Below are 14162 nucleotides of genomic sequence, written 5' to 3' on the forward strand. Positions count from 1 at the left end.
CTGCTTATCTTCTAAACAGGGTTTCTCAGTCTGGATCAGCACTTGACACTTGGAGGCACATGGTCCTCATTGGGGGAGGGGCTATCTGTAGTCTATAGACTGAAAGGCTTTGGAAAGCCACAGAACAAGGAAGGCTAACCTCTCAGAAGTCTCCCTCAGCAGGCACTATCACAGGAACTAAGGCCACACTCACTGCTCAGGGTCAGAGGATGTTGAGCTGCTTCACAATGAGAAGGGTAGAGTATCTGGAGGGAGCCCTGCCTGTCCTGGAACTCACTCTGTAGATCAGGCTGGCCTTGAACTTGGAGATCCACCTGCCTGCTGAGAGCCGGGCTCAAAGGCCACACTACGCAGCTGGTGTTTTACTTTTTACAACTATGTTCATTTTATTTGTATGGGTGTTTTTGTCTGCATGCACGTCTGGGTAGCACATCCATGCAGTGCATGTAAAGGCCAGAAGATCCTCTGGAACTGGAGTTACAGAGAGTTGTGAAGTGCTATGTGGGTGCTAGGAATCAAACCCAGGACCTCGAGAAGAGCCACCAGTGCTCTTAATCACTGAGCCAGCCCTCCAGCTCCACACCTCTTTAAGGTAGGGTTTCATTTTGCTTAGACTAGCTTCAAACTATGTAGCCAAGGGTGACCTTGAAATTTCTGATTCTGAGTTCACCCGAGTTCTGGGATTACAGGTATACACCTCTATACCCAGTTTATGTGGTACTGAAATCCAAATGCAGGGCTTGGGGAACACTAGGCAGGCACTCTACCAATTGAATGATATTACCAGCTCTTAATTGGATACCTAAAACCATTTACATTTAATATTAATACAGACATGGTTTTACTTAAATCTATGCCCTTGTTATCTGGTGTCCATTTGTTCTCTTTACTGTTTTTGGATTCTATTTTGGATTATTTTATCTCCCTTTTGACATATGAGTTAGTCACAACTCATTGCTTTAGGCTTTAAAATCTTATCAGGATCCAACTTCAAGTGATATTCTAACAGCTGACAGACAGACAGACAGACACACACACACATACAACTTTCCTGATAGCTTTGTATTATTGTTATCAAGAGTTGGGGATAGATAGGATCAAGATACATTATATGCATGTATAAAACTGTCAAAGAATAAAAATTATAAGGGATTTCCTTAAGCATTTTTTATAATACTGATCATTAGCGAATTCTTGACTCTTTTGAATGGCTGAAAAGCAGGCCTACGGACGTTGCATTTAAACGTGGTTTCTGAGGCAGGTCATCAGGTAAGCAGCTTACTGACAGTCACATCCCAGCCTCTTGCCTTTATTTTGAAAACTGTTTTCTCTGTGTATGCAATCCCAGGTAGATTACTTTTTCTTCTCTTTCCATTCAGTACCTGGAAAAAAACCCAAAACAAACACAAAACCAATTCTGCTTTCTTCTAGATGTTTCCAAGGAGAAGTTACTGCCATAGTTATCTCCTCTCTGTACTGTGTCGTGTTGCTTTCAGAAATTTCAGTACAATGTATTTTGGGGCAGTTTTATTTCTTACACTTAAGGGTTCACAGACAATGGGTGTGACAGGCCATCAGTTTTGGAAACTGACGGCTAGTATTTCTTTACACATTTGATCTATTTTTCTTCCCTTCTGGTCTCCAATTATGCATCACTAGATTAGGCACTAGAAATCACCCTGAATGTCACTGCTCTTTCATGAAAATTACAGAGTCTTTTGTTGTGGTTCCATTTTAAGTAATTTCTCTTGCTATCTTTAAGTTCATGCTACTTTTCTTTTGCAATGTGTAAATCTGCCATTAATCTTATCTGCTGTATTTTCAATCTAAAATTCATAATTTGCATCTCTAGATATTCAATTAGGATCTTTTAAAATATATGTGTTTTTCCTTGTCTTTAATATGACCAGTTGTAGCCGGGCGTGGTGGCGCATGCCTTTAATCCCAGCACTCAGGAGGCAGAGGCAGGCGGATTTCTGAGTTCAAGGCCAGCCTGGTCTACAGAATGAGTTCCAGGACATCCAGGGCTACACAGAGAAACCCTGTCTCGAAAAACCAAAAAAATAAAAATATGACCAGTTGTTCTTCTCAATGCTTGAATATGATATGTATGTATATGTTCATGTGTGTAAGCATGCATGTGGGTGCACATGGAGGCCACAGGTCAATATCAGGTGTGTTCTTCAATCATGGAGGATGGAGACAGACAGGTCTTCCTGCTGAACCTGGAACACAGGCTCTAGCGGCCAGTGGCACTGAGAGGCTCCCTGTCCCCGCGCCTCAGTGCTGACGACACATGCCCCACGCAGCCAGCCTGCGTGTGGACACATGCAGCACACAGCCAGCCTGCGTGTGGACACATGCAGCATGTGGACACATGCAGCACGCAGCCAGCCTGCGTGTGGACACATGTAGCACGCAGCCAGCCTGCGTGTGGACACAGGCGGGAGTCAGCTCCTCATGCTTGGACAGCACTTTTGCTGATCAAGCCACGTTTTTTGCTTTGTTTTTGAGATAGGGTCCTAACTTATGTAAATTCAAGATGGCTCTAAACTCATGAAAATCCTCCTGCCTCACAAGTACCAACATTACAGAAGTGGTCATCACATCTGGCCAGTTGTGGGTGTTGAATATCTCTGTGTACTATCATCATTTCATCCGCTGATTATTTATCCTTAGTTTGTTCTTAATTTTTAATTCTTTCCATGCAAGGTATTTATTAAGTTTTAGTCCTCTGAAAAACTACCAAGTTTCTTGTAAGCAACGTACGTCTTTGGGATTTTTTTTTTTTTTGAGACAGGATTTCTCTGTGTAGCCCTGGCTGTCCTGGAACTCACTCTGTAGACCAGGCTGGCCTAGAACTCAGAAATCTGCCTGCCTCTGCCTCCCGAGTGGGGATTAAAGGCGTGCCCCACCACGCCCGGCTTTCGTCTTTGGGATCTTGCCTCAAAGTTTGTCAGATGGAATGAGAGGGAAGAGTCAAGTCTCGAGCTCATTGTTGCCTATTATTCAGGAAATGTTTTCTGAACTCCATCCACCCCAATGCCAGAAATACGAGTTTTTGTTTTTGGGTTTTTGTTGTTGTTGTTGTTTTGGTTTTTTGAGACAGGGTTTCTCTGTATACTCCTGGCTGTCCTGGAACTCACTCTGTAGACCAGGCTGGCCTTGAACTCAGAAATCCACCTGTCTCTGCCTTCCAAGTGCTGGGATTAAAGGTGTGTGCCACAACTGCCTGGCCCTCTTTTTTTATTATTATTAAGTTCTAGCTACCTGACTCTCACATCATCTCCCCTCAGATCCACCAGACTGTAGGTGAGTATCGCATGTGTGCCCCAGCCTGGAGACTCTCTCACACAGTCTGGCAAGGCAATCTAGTTCTCTTTAGAACACTGTTCTATACAACTTGTTATATAAAACTCTGGGAATGTTCACAGCCATAATATTTGTCTTGACAGAAAAAGTGGTCATCTACTTTGTATTGAACAATTTCCCCTTATCCACAGTTTGGGGGGAGTTCCGTTTTCTTGGGTCATTGTAGAAGTCACAATGAGCTTAAAATAATGGTAATCTAGAATAGGCAGCATTTACTTTTATCATGAAAATTAGCGGGCTGGCAAGATGGCTCAGGGGTTAAGAGCTCCGACTGCTCTTCCGAAGGTCCTGAGTTCAAAATCCAGCAACCACATGGTAGCTCACAACCATCCGTAATGAAATCTGATGCCTTCTTCTGGAGTATCTGAGGACAGCTACAGTGTACTTATATATAATAAATAAATAAATCTTTAAAAAAATAAGAACAATGTATTAAAAAAAAAAGAAAGAAAATTAGCTGATAGGCCAATAAAGCAAAGCTTAGACTCGTCCACATCGTGGCTGCCAATGACTGAGAAACAAAAGGCTGACTGTAGAGCAGAGTGGACGACTGATGAGCACAGAAGAAGCCAGGACAGATGCATAGTCATCAAATAAAGTATCTACTGCCTTGTAAGCAACATCAAACACCTATGGTTCGCAATGCTAAGTTAAACATTGTCAATAACTGATTTATTCCACATAGCTGGTCCCCAAAAGCATGTCATGTCTGATGGTGCCAGTATTACTGTCTGCTCATGGAATGTAACATGGGAAGCTGCACAGTACCACAAAATGAAGTCATTAATGCACACAGCACACACATGTTCATTTTGTGTGGTACCGCAACATGATGTGGTTTATCTAAAAAATTCCCATTGTTACAAACATAAAAACTTTTAAGATTCATATTTTATTTTTTAAACTTTTTAAAAAAATATTTATTTATTTTATGTATGTAAGTACACTGCAGCTGTCTTCAGACACACCAGAAGAGGGCATCGGATCCCATTACAGAAGGTTGTAAGCCACCATGTGGGTGCTGGGAATTGAACCTGGGACCTCTGGAAGAGCAGCTGTCACTCTTAACCCCTGAGCCATCTCTCCAGCCCCAATTCATGGAATTTTAAATGAGTTTACAACTTTGTGCTCGGCTCCCTTCATAGCTGCCCTGGACCACAAACCCCACAGTGTGGGTCAGATATCCGAGACTTAAGAAGCTTCACAGCAATTAGTATAGTTCTGAAACAAAGACCACACCGCAGCGGGGGAGAAGCAGCCCATGAGATACGACCACTGCAAATCTGAGAGGCAAAGAGGTGTCTCAGCCACACAGCATGTACACCCACTCTCCAGTCTCAACAGCCACACAGCATGTACACCCACACCCCAGTCTCATCAGCCACACAGCATGTACACCCAGGCCCAGTCTCATCAGCCACACAGCATGTACACCCACACCCCAGTCTCAACAACCACACAGCATGTACACCCAGGCCCAGTCTCAACAAGGCACCCACAGAACATCTGCTAGCGTGATAAGCCAGGGGGTAGCTCACATCTGCAATCCCAGCACATCGATCAGAAGTCCAAGGTCATCCTCAGCTACACACTGAGTTTGAGTCTAGCCTGGTACATAAGAGAACCTGTCTCAAAAACAAACAAACATCATTCCTCGCTCCAGTCTCGCCCAACTTCAGTAACAAACATTGGTTTCCTTATCATATCAATTCCTTCAAGCGATGACTTTTGCTTTTCTATATACATAGTTTTAACTCAGGACTCATTAGTCCTTATTCCACTTAACTCACTGATTAGTAAGTACTAGCTCTTCTCCTTTAGCACTCTGAACATGCTGTGAGGTACTCTTGCCAAAGCATGCAGTTATTTCCCACCGCAGAGAATGAAGGTCACATGCCCTCAGAAGCCCTGCAAGGTCCACCACACTCAACTCCAACCATTTCTCCTGGTCCCATCGCTACCTTTCACTGTCTGTTATAGTTTTCAGTTCCTTGGCAAATACTTCAAAAGCCTAAAATCAAAATTAAAAAACCCTTATCTTCAAAGGCAATTGGTTAGAACCTGCTAAAAGGATATGGAAACTGAAGAAATCCTGCACAGTTGGCTGGAGAAGCCCTTGGGGCTGGGGCACAGAGCAGCAGCCGGAGTCAGTGTCAGTTCTCCCAGCAGGCCCGTGTCGGCCTTGGCATCGGGGATGAACAGTGGGGCCGGATGCCCTAGCACAGGGTGGATTCTGCTGCAGTGTGCTTCACTCCAATTCAACTTTGGTTTACTATTTAAAAACATACAAATTTAACTTTTGTTTTCAAGAAATAATTTAATGGACATTTAAAATTCCTCAACTTCTCAGTATACACATAGCCCATTTTATCTGTATCTGGTCAGATAAATGGGCATTACAAAGATTATATCTTTGCTCCTGTTTTTGTTGTCTCTCTGATAGTTTCTTATTCTAAAATTATATTTTTTTCCATTACAATTATAGTCTATGGGTCCAAGCATATGTTTCTGAAATCACTCAAAGACCAGCACTGTGTGTGTGTGACAACTGTGAGCAAATGGCTTAAATAAAAGTGGCCACAAGCCGGGTGTGGTGGCACACACCTTTAATCCCAGCACTCGGGAGGCAGAAGCAGGTGGATTTCTGAGTTCGAGGCCAATCTGGTCTACAAAGTGAGTTCCAGGACAGCCAGGGCTACACAGAGAAACCCTGTCTAGAAAAAAACAAAACAAAAACAAATAACAAACAAACAAAAAATAAATAAAATAAAATAAAATAAATAAATAAGTGTTTTTTTAAGAAGGTTTAAGAAGAACTTTTAAAATGTTTTAAAAATTTCACCAGTGGTGGAGAGACACCTAGCACTTGGGAGGCAGAGGCAGGCAGATCGCTGTCCACGGCCAGCCTGGTCTACAGAGTGAGCTCCAGGACAGCCAGGGCTGCACAGAGAAACCCTGTCTCAAAAAACAAACAAACAAACAAACAAAGACTTCTGCACACACTATTCCTTCCTGTGTGAGGGAACAATGAGGCTCTCATTCTTCCCAACAAAGAAGGTGGTTGATTTATTTATTGCCCAACACTTCTTTTCCAAACAGAAGAGATACAAGAAGAGAGAAGAGAAAGACAAGAAGGGGAAGAAAGAGGAAAGGAAAAGGCAGGCAGACCATTTCTCGCTTCTATCAATATTCATGCTCAAAATAGGGGCGAATAAGCAGGAGGGACAGTAACCTTGCCTTTACCTCACATAGCGCTGGAAGCCCACAACAAGAGTGACTCCATTGTCCAGTCTCAAAGTAGGTTCATTCTCTGCCCTGCTAATCAAACCAAAAACAAAATCTAATCAACCATGATTTGATTGTATGACTACAAATACCCAGAGATAACTGGAATTCAGCAACCAGAACCAAAAAGTAAAAAAATAAAATAAAATAAAATAAAATAATAAAATCACAACCTTTAAGCTCATTCCCTGGGCTGATGAGATGACTCAGCAAGTAAGAGCACTGGCTGCTCTTCCGAAGATTCCTGAGTTCAAATCCCAGCAACCACATGGTGGCTCACAACCACTGTAATGAGATCTGATGCCCTCTTCTGGTGCGTCTGAAGAAAGCTACAGTGTACTTATGAATAATAATAAATAAATCTTTGGGCCAGAGCAAGCAGGGACTGAGTGAGCAGAGTTCACCAGAGCAAGCGGGGCCAACCAGAGTGAGTGGGGTTGACTGGAGCAAGCAGAGGACCTAAAAAACAAAATTCAATTCCTAACAAGCACACGAAGGCTCACAACCATCTGTACAGCTACAGGGTACTCACATACACAAAATAAATCAACACATCTTTAAGCTCATTCCCCTCAGTGAAGGAGAAACATGCAAGATTGAGATGAACATATTTGTTTGTTAAAAGCTAATATAGAATAAGAAAACGTGAGAGTCTCAGGATTAGTATTAAGGAAACTTTGAACTAAAATTGAAATTGTAAACCTCTTAGAGACCCAGGACAATAATGCTTAAAATTCATTCAAAGCCATAAAATTGCTTACAGACCCGAAGGTCTCTGCAGAGAGGGTCCCATTCACCGCGACACTGAAAGAAAACTTGAGCTGCAAAACAACAAATGAAGGGTGAGATTTCACAACAGGCAGGATAGGAATTTAAATGTCCACAGTAGAAACAGTAGAAACTACAAGAGAAGAACTGTGGCTCACACATCCAACCCACAGGACTCAGTGAGGGCAGGGGTCCCAGGGAGCGACTAGAAGAGGACTCAGAACATCTCTTCCCCACAGGCCAGAACCACACTAACACTGAAGCTGCTGCGGCCAATGCCCCACCCTGATGCCCACAGCACCACACGGAACTGCTAGACCAGGCTGTCCTTGAACTCAGAAATCCACCTGCCTCTGCCTCCCAAGTGCTGGGGTTAAAGGCATGAGCCACCACTACCCAGCGAGAACTTCATTTTCAACTCAGCAAAGTTGTGCAAGCAACTCAGTCCATATGGACTCTTACTTCCTCCTTTCTATTGTTTCTCAGCCCTGCATCTTGCATGCATGTCTTGGGGTGGCTGTGCTGTCCTTTGCATTGCCCCGATAGGTTTTAAGACTGTTTATGCTTCTCACTCACTACTCCTAGGTATCTTTACCTGTATCGCTTATGCTACCTCTCTTATCTCTCTTCCTCGTCCTCTTATCTGTATCCTCTCATTATAGTTCGAAATTGTAATCTTCCACAGATTTAACAACCCCAACTTCTCCTGCCCAGCTACTTTACCTACATCAATTATTCTCAAAGTCTTTTCCTTACCCACTCTCCTTCTCTCGGCTTCTAATCTGTTGCAAATTGACGTGTACATTTTAAATTATCTATACATGTTTACACTAGCACGGTGTCACCAGAGGACAGAAGAGGGTGTCCGATTCCCTGGAGCTGGACCTGATGTGAGTCCTGGGAACTGAACTCAGGTACTCTTGCAAAAGCACATATTGCTCGTTGGTTTGCACAAGATTATAAGCAGGAAGAAAGACAACGGTGTGCTTAACCACTGAGCCATCTCTCTTGCTCCCAACTCCTCATCTTATTGTCTAAAGTCAGAGTAGAATTCATAAGACTCTTGGTTGTTTATTATGAAGTATGGTCCACTGTCATTAATTGGTAGACGTTTGTAAACCTTATAGAGCTGCTGAGCCGTTGCTGCTTTTCCAGTTATCTCCTAAGAAAACAGAACTTAACCCCAGGCACCCTGAGCCCCCGGACTGGAGGGTTATTTTCTGAAGTAAACGTTGAACTCTATCTCAGCCAAGCCCTACTTGAAAATTGGGAAGACATCAACTGAATAATACAGCTGATTAAAGCAAACAAGCCAAGCCAGGAAACACCACCAGATGGCAAATCCCAGGGTAGTAACGTCAGAAACAGAAATGACTGAGACAATATAACTCCTCCAAAATTAATAATCATATAGAAATTCTATCTAAGGAAAGAATGACAGATGAAAGCCCAGACAGAACTCAAAAGAGTGATTATGAGCATTCAAATAAACAAATGAAATAAGGTTATTATGAAAGAGGAATTTCACAAACAGGAGTGCTGAGGAAACCAAGCGGAAGCACCGGAGGGGAAAACAGCCAGTCAAATAAAAGAACGCTGGAAAGTCTCATCCATAGAATGGCCAGGAAGGAAATAAAATATGTGTTTGAAGAGAAACTGGAAGAATTCAACAAGGACAGAGATAAAACAAGAGAGGACTATGAAGATGGACACACAGACAGACAGACAGACAGACAGACAGACACACACACACACACACACACACACATTAGCCACAACCAAATAATACTTAAACAAGAAAGGAATAGGAAAGACAAAAACTACAAAATGGCAGGACTCAATACGCATCTTCCATTCATGACTCTGAATATTAATGGTCTTAATTTTCCCACACAAGGCAAAGACTAGAATACTGGACCAAAAACTAGGGATGATTTATATCTTGACTCCAAAGCTTACTTCACCATAAAAGACGGACACTTTTGAAGGACAGAAAAAGGTGTTCAAGTGGACGCTCCGTGGATAGCAGCAGCTGTTGCTGTTCTAATAGCTGACAAAACGGACTTCAAACAAACGGTGGGAAAAGACACAGGCGATCGCTGATTAAGGAAAAACATCTGTCAAGAACATAACAATCCTAAAATTTGTATGTTCCAAATACAGGTGCACACAATTTCCTAGAAACAGTGTAACTAGATGTAAAGTCACAGATTAACTACAGGACAAAATGCTTCAATACTCTCACCGCGTGAGTGACAGACAATCTCAACAAAAACAGACAATCGGAATCAAATGACATTATAGATAAATGAACTTAACAAAAATCTACAGAATGCTGCAAGATACAGAGCAGCCTGTGTGACTTTCTCTAAAACACATCATAGGTTTGCACACAAAGAAAGTCCCAACAAATACGGGGAAAACTTATTAATTCTTTGTGTTCTATCTGATCACAATAGGCTAACATTTCACACCAACAATAAGGAAAACTGTAGAACACACATAGACCACACACCTATAGTATGACGCAAACAACACACTACAGAATGATAAAAGGCTCTTGAAGAAATCAAGAGTTAAAGACAGTCCTATAGACAAATGAAAATGAGCACAGCACACTGAGGGCTATGGGGTAGGATGCATGCAGCCCTCTGAGAGAAGTGTGGAGTTCCAAGTGCCTACAACTAAGGAATGAAGTGACTGAACAACATATCCTAGAGCCCCAGAGAAAGAACAAGCCCCAGAACAAGAGAGGACTATGAAGATGGACACACAGACACACAGACACACACACACACACACACACACACACACATATTAGCCACAACCAAATAATACTTAAACAAGAAAGGAATAGGAAAGACAAAAACTACAAAAAAGTCAACAGACAGAAGTCACTCACAATCAGGGCAGATATTAGTTATATAGAAAGAAAAATAAAGATAAACAAGATAGATAAAGCCCTAGCCTAAACTAACAAAAAGAAAAGACCCAAATGAATAAAACTAGGCATGAAAAGGGAGCCATACAGCAGATGCCTGTGCAATTCAGGGAATCATTAGGTCTTTCTAACAATATATGTGTTGCTCTAAACTACAACACCTAAAAAGTTCATGATCTACCAAGACTGAACTAAGGTGAGGCTGGCACGGTGGCACGTACCTTTGATCCCATATTCCAAGGGCAGCAGACCTTTGAGTTCTAGACTAGCCAGGGCTACTCAGGTTCTCATTTTGATTTTGTTTTAAAGAAAACATAGATAAATTGATAATATTTAAAGAACAAGCAACTTAACCTTGTGATGAACTATGATGATTTTTCGTAAAAAGTGCTTTATAACCAGACAGTCTGTCATCAAACTTTGAGAATTTTCATCAACCTGTAATAAGAAAACACAGCCTTAACCCCAACAGCACAAATGAGCCAAGAAGACGTTTCCTCCTATAGAAGTGGCCATTTAGGTCAGTTTAGGGATATTCATGGAGAAATACCTTGGAAAGTGAGAAATGCACAAAAAAGGGAAGATAGGGAATTGATACAGATAGATGGGCAATTTACCATTCTCTGTTGACCTACTATAACTTGCTTGGTGCTTCTAGTCTGATTAGATGCAGTACCTGTTTTCTGTTTCTTTCCAACCTCATAGATCTAAATTATAAAACTTTTTTTTATTTGTTTGGTTTTTTTTGTTTATTTTTTGAGACAGGGTTTCTCTGTAGCCCTGGCTGTCCTGGAACTCACTCTGTAGACCAGGCTGGCCTCGAACTCAGAAATCCGCCTGCCTCTGCCTCCCAAGTGCTGGGATTAAAGGTGTGCGCCACCACTGCCCAGCTTTTTTTTTTAACTTTTTACATTGTCATATAAATTATTTATTTCTCCTACTGAACTATGAACCTTTCTAATTTGAAGGTTTTATTTCTATAGACCCATATATGCAAATAAGTTATATTAGTGTTTTATTGACTCTTTATGAATATCGCATCATGCACCCCAATCCTACTCATTTCCCAGTCCTTTCCCATCTGCCCTCCACCCTTGTAACCTCCTCCCCACAAAAAATAAAATTAAAAAAGAAGCTTGCCGTGGAATCTGTAGTGTGTCATAGTGTGTCACACAGTCACCCCTTTTGTTCAAACAGCTTTACTTGCAAATGTTCTCTGCACTGAGTCATTGGTCTGCTTCGAGGTCTCTGGCTTCTGCTACAGCATTAATACTGGACCCTCATTGAGACTCTTCTCAGATATCCCACTGTTGTCCTGAGCATGGAAGTCTTGAAACTTTGGATCTGTAGGACTGCCCCCTTCCCATGCTCCGGCAGTTCATATGTGGGGTAGATGTTAGAGTAGGACATTTCAAAGCCCTGGATCTGGGCCTGGGTGGTATTAGTGTTGGTCAGCCTGACAACTCTCCCAAACCCACACCATCAGGACCAGCTCTCCTGGGCTGCCCAGGCAAGGGGGTGTGGCCAGCTCTCCTGCATCAAGGTTGCCACCGGTACCACCATGGAGTAGAAATAGGTGGGACCAGCTCAGCACAGACATCATCATGGCCTCAGACGGCAGCCCAGGATCACAAATGCAGCATGGTGTTTGGTGGTAACACAGGCCACAGACATCGACACAGATTCTTACTTTAGTAGGGCCATGGACTCAGACACGGTCCTTGGTGGCAGTGCAGGCCTAGACATCACCACAGCCTCTCACATCAGGCTGTTCCTCACCACTGTTCCATTCCTGTTCTGCCTATCTTCATAGCCACGCTGATTCTCTTTCTCCCCCATTTCTCTACCACATACTTGCTCAGTTTAGTAGCATCCACCGTAGAGCAGCAGGCTGGGCCTGTGGCCTCTGGCTGTCTTCTACCCCAGCCTGCACCTCCTATGTTCGTGTCTTTTTTAAAAAAGTGAACCAATGAGTGAAGTGGAAACTTAAGGGTTCTTCGGAAAGTCAGTTGGATGTTGTTTTGCTGAGGCAAACATGTGAAGGACGGGTTAGCTGAAGTGGACACAGGTGAGAGGCTAAGGCAGACTCATGAAAGAACATTTCACTGAAGCAGACACAAGTGAATGGATGTTCTGCTAAAGCAAGCACATGAAAGGACACGTGATGATAGATTCTTTGGTAACAACACACATGTATTGGTCAGTCTTACATTGTGTAGTTGAGCTGCATTTGTCAGTACTTCATAAAGAGAAATACACCAAAAATCTTCTGGCAGTGTGCTGCAGTTTCTTGCCACTTCTATGGACTCAGGCTGATTGGCAGAGTGATGTTAGCTGAGACAGACAAACATGCTGAGGCAAGACCCGTGGAAGACTTGTGATGCTTAGAGGGAGTATAGGAAGGACTTGCCAGTGGCAGGGGCTGAGCTAGCTTATAGAGCTAGCTGTACAGTGAGTGCATTGGTCTCGTGTCTTCCTCTGCTCCTAAATTTGCTGAGAGATTGCTTTGCTGACCTCCAAGGTCAGCCAAGGCTGAGGCCTGGCTGTCTGCTAGGCGGTGCCACCCACGGCTGCTGCTGACCCAACTCTACTGAGCTGGAAGTGCTGATACTTCTGTGAGGTGTCTGCAAGTGAAGCTGCTGCTGCTGCTGCTGCTGCTGCTGCTGCTGCTGCTGCTGCTGCTGCTGCTGCTGCAACCTATGAACTGAACTGCTGATTTCCAGGCAACACAGATGAGAGCTGCTCCAAAGAACCTTTCTAAACAGGCCCACTTCCCCCACATCCTTTCTTTTCCACTACCTCTGGTGGGCTAAAAGGGATGTTAAAGCATTTAACAACTACCATTAAAAATAAGTTTTGAAAAAATTAAAGCTACAAATGAGTTTACTGACAGCTATATACAGAAGCATAGCACCTTAGATATACCGCCAAAGACGATGTTTCTCCCTTACCCAGCCACCATTAACTGCTCGTGGATCCTCAGGGAGGGGCAGGACCTTGTGTGCCCTGCTTAGAAGTTTATTTTCAAACATAAATGCATTCATGTGTTCTGGACTATTCTCCAGAAGAAAGTATCAGTTTCTCTTTCTCCTCCTTGATAGGTATAGGTAAGATAGATGGTGATGATGATGGTAGACAGGCAGACAAAAAGAAAGATCCAAAAACACTCACATGTAAAGGGATAGAGATGTTTGTGTATATTTTCTTCTCTTATATAATATATCCTGAATACAGTTTCCCCTCCCTCTTCTCCTCCCAGTCTCTCCTACCTCCCCTCTCCTCCACATTCATTCCTCCTCCATTTCCCTTCAGAAAAGAGCAGGTCTCCCACAGATAACAACCAAATATGGCATATTAAGTTACAATAAGACTAGGCACATCCCTTCCCATTAAGACTGGACAAGGAAACCCAATAGGAGGAAAAGGATCCCCAAAGCAGGCAAAATAGTCAGAGACAGCCCTGCTTGCACACTGTACCATATATGCAGAGGACCCAGACAGGTTCCCTGGTGGTTCTTGTGAGCCCCTATATTCCCTAGTTAGTTAACTCTGTGGGCCACTTTCTCATGGTGTCCTTGATCCCTCTAGCTCCTCAAATCCTTTCTCTCCCTCTTCTGTGGGATTTCCTGAGCTCCACCTAATGTTTGCTTGTGGGTCTCTGCATTTGCTCCCATCAGTTGCTGGATGAAGCCTCTCTGATGATGATGCTAAGCTCCAGTCTACACATGCAGCAGAGTATCATTAGGAATCATTTCATTGACATTTTTTTTCAGGTCCTGCTGGGTGCTATCCTAGG

The 14162-nt window shown here is 43.0% G+C and overlaps 1 protein-coding gene across 7 annotated transcripts in view; it reads right to left on the minus strand.

Moving 5' to 3' along the window:
- Positions 1 to 14162, minus strand: part of Gm960 (predicted gene 960) — a 72980-nt gene that overhangs the window by 27078 nt on the left and 31740 nt on the right. For 6 of the 7 annotated variants that reach the window (XM_011248638.3, XM_011248637.3, XM_011248636.3 and 3 more), the window contains exons 5-8: positions 10721 to 10804; positions 7423 to 7478; positions 6616 to 6690; positions 5449 to 5644 (exon numbers count right to left, since the gene is read on the minus strand). In XM_011248638.3, the coding sequence (XP_011246940.1) occupies positions 5449 to 5644; positions 6616 to 6690; positions 7423 to 7478; positions 10721 to 10804 (411 nt within the window). The remainder of the gene's footprint in view (positions 1 to 5448; positions 5645 to 6615; positions 6691 to 7422; positions 7479 to 10720; positions 10805 to 14162) is intronic. The other variant, NM_001033447.3, reaches the window with a different exon arrangement.

The sequence above is a fragment of the Mus musculus genome, chromosome 19 (genome assembly GCF_000001635.26).
Source record: "Mus musculus strain C57BL/6J chromosome 19, GRCm38.p6 C57BL/6J".
Classification (NCBI taxonomy): domain Eukaryota; kingdom Metazoa; phylum Chordata; class Mammalia; order Rodentia; family Muridae; genus Mus; species Mus musculus.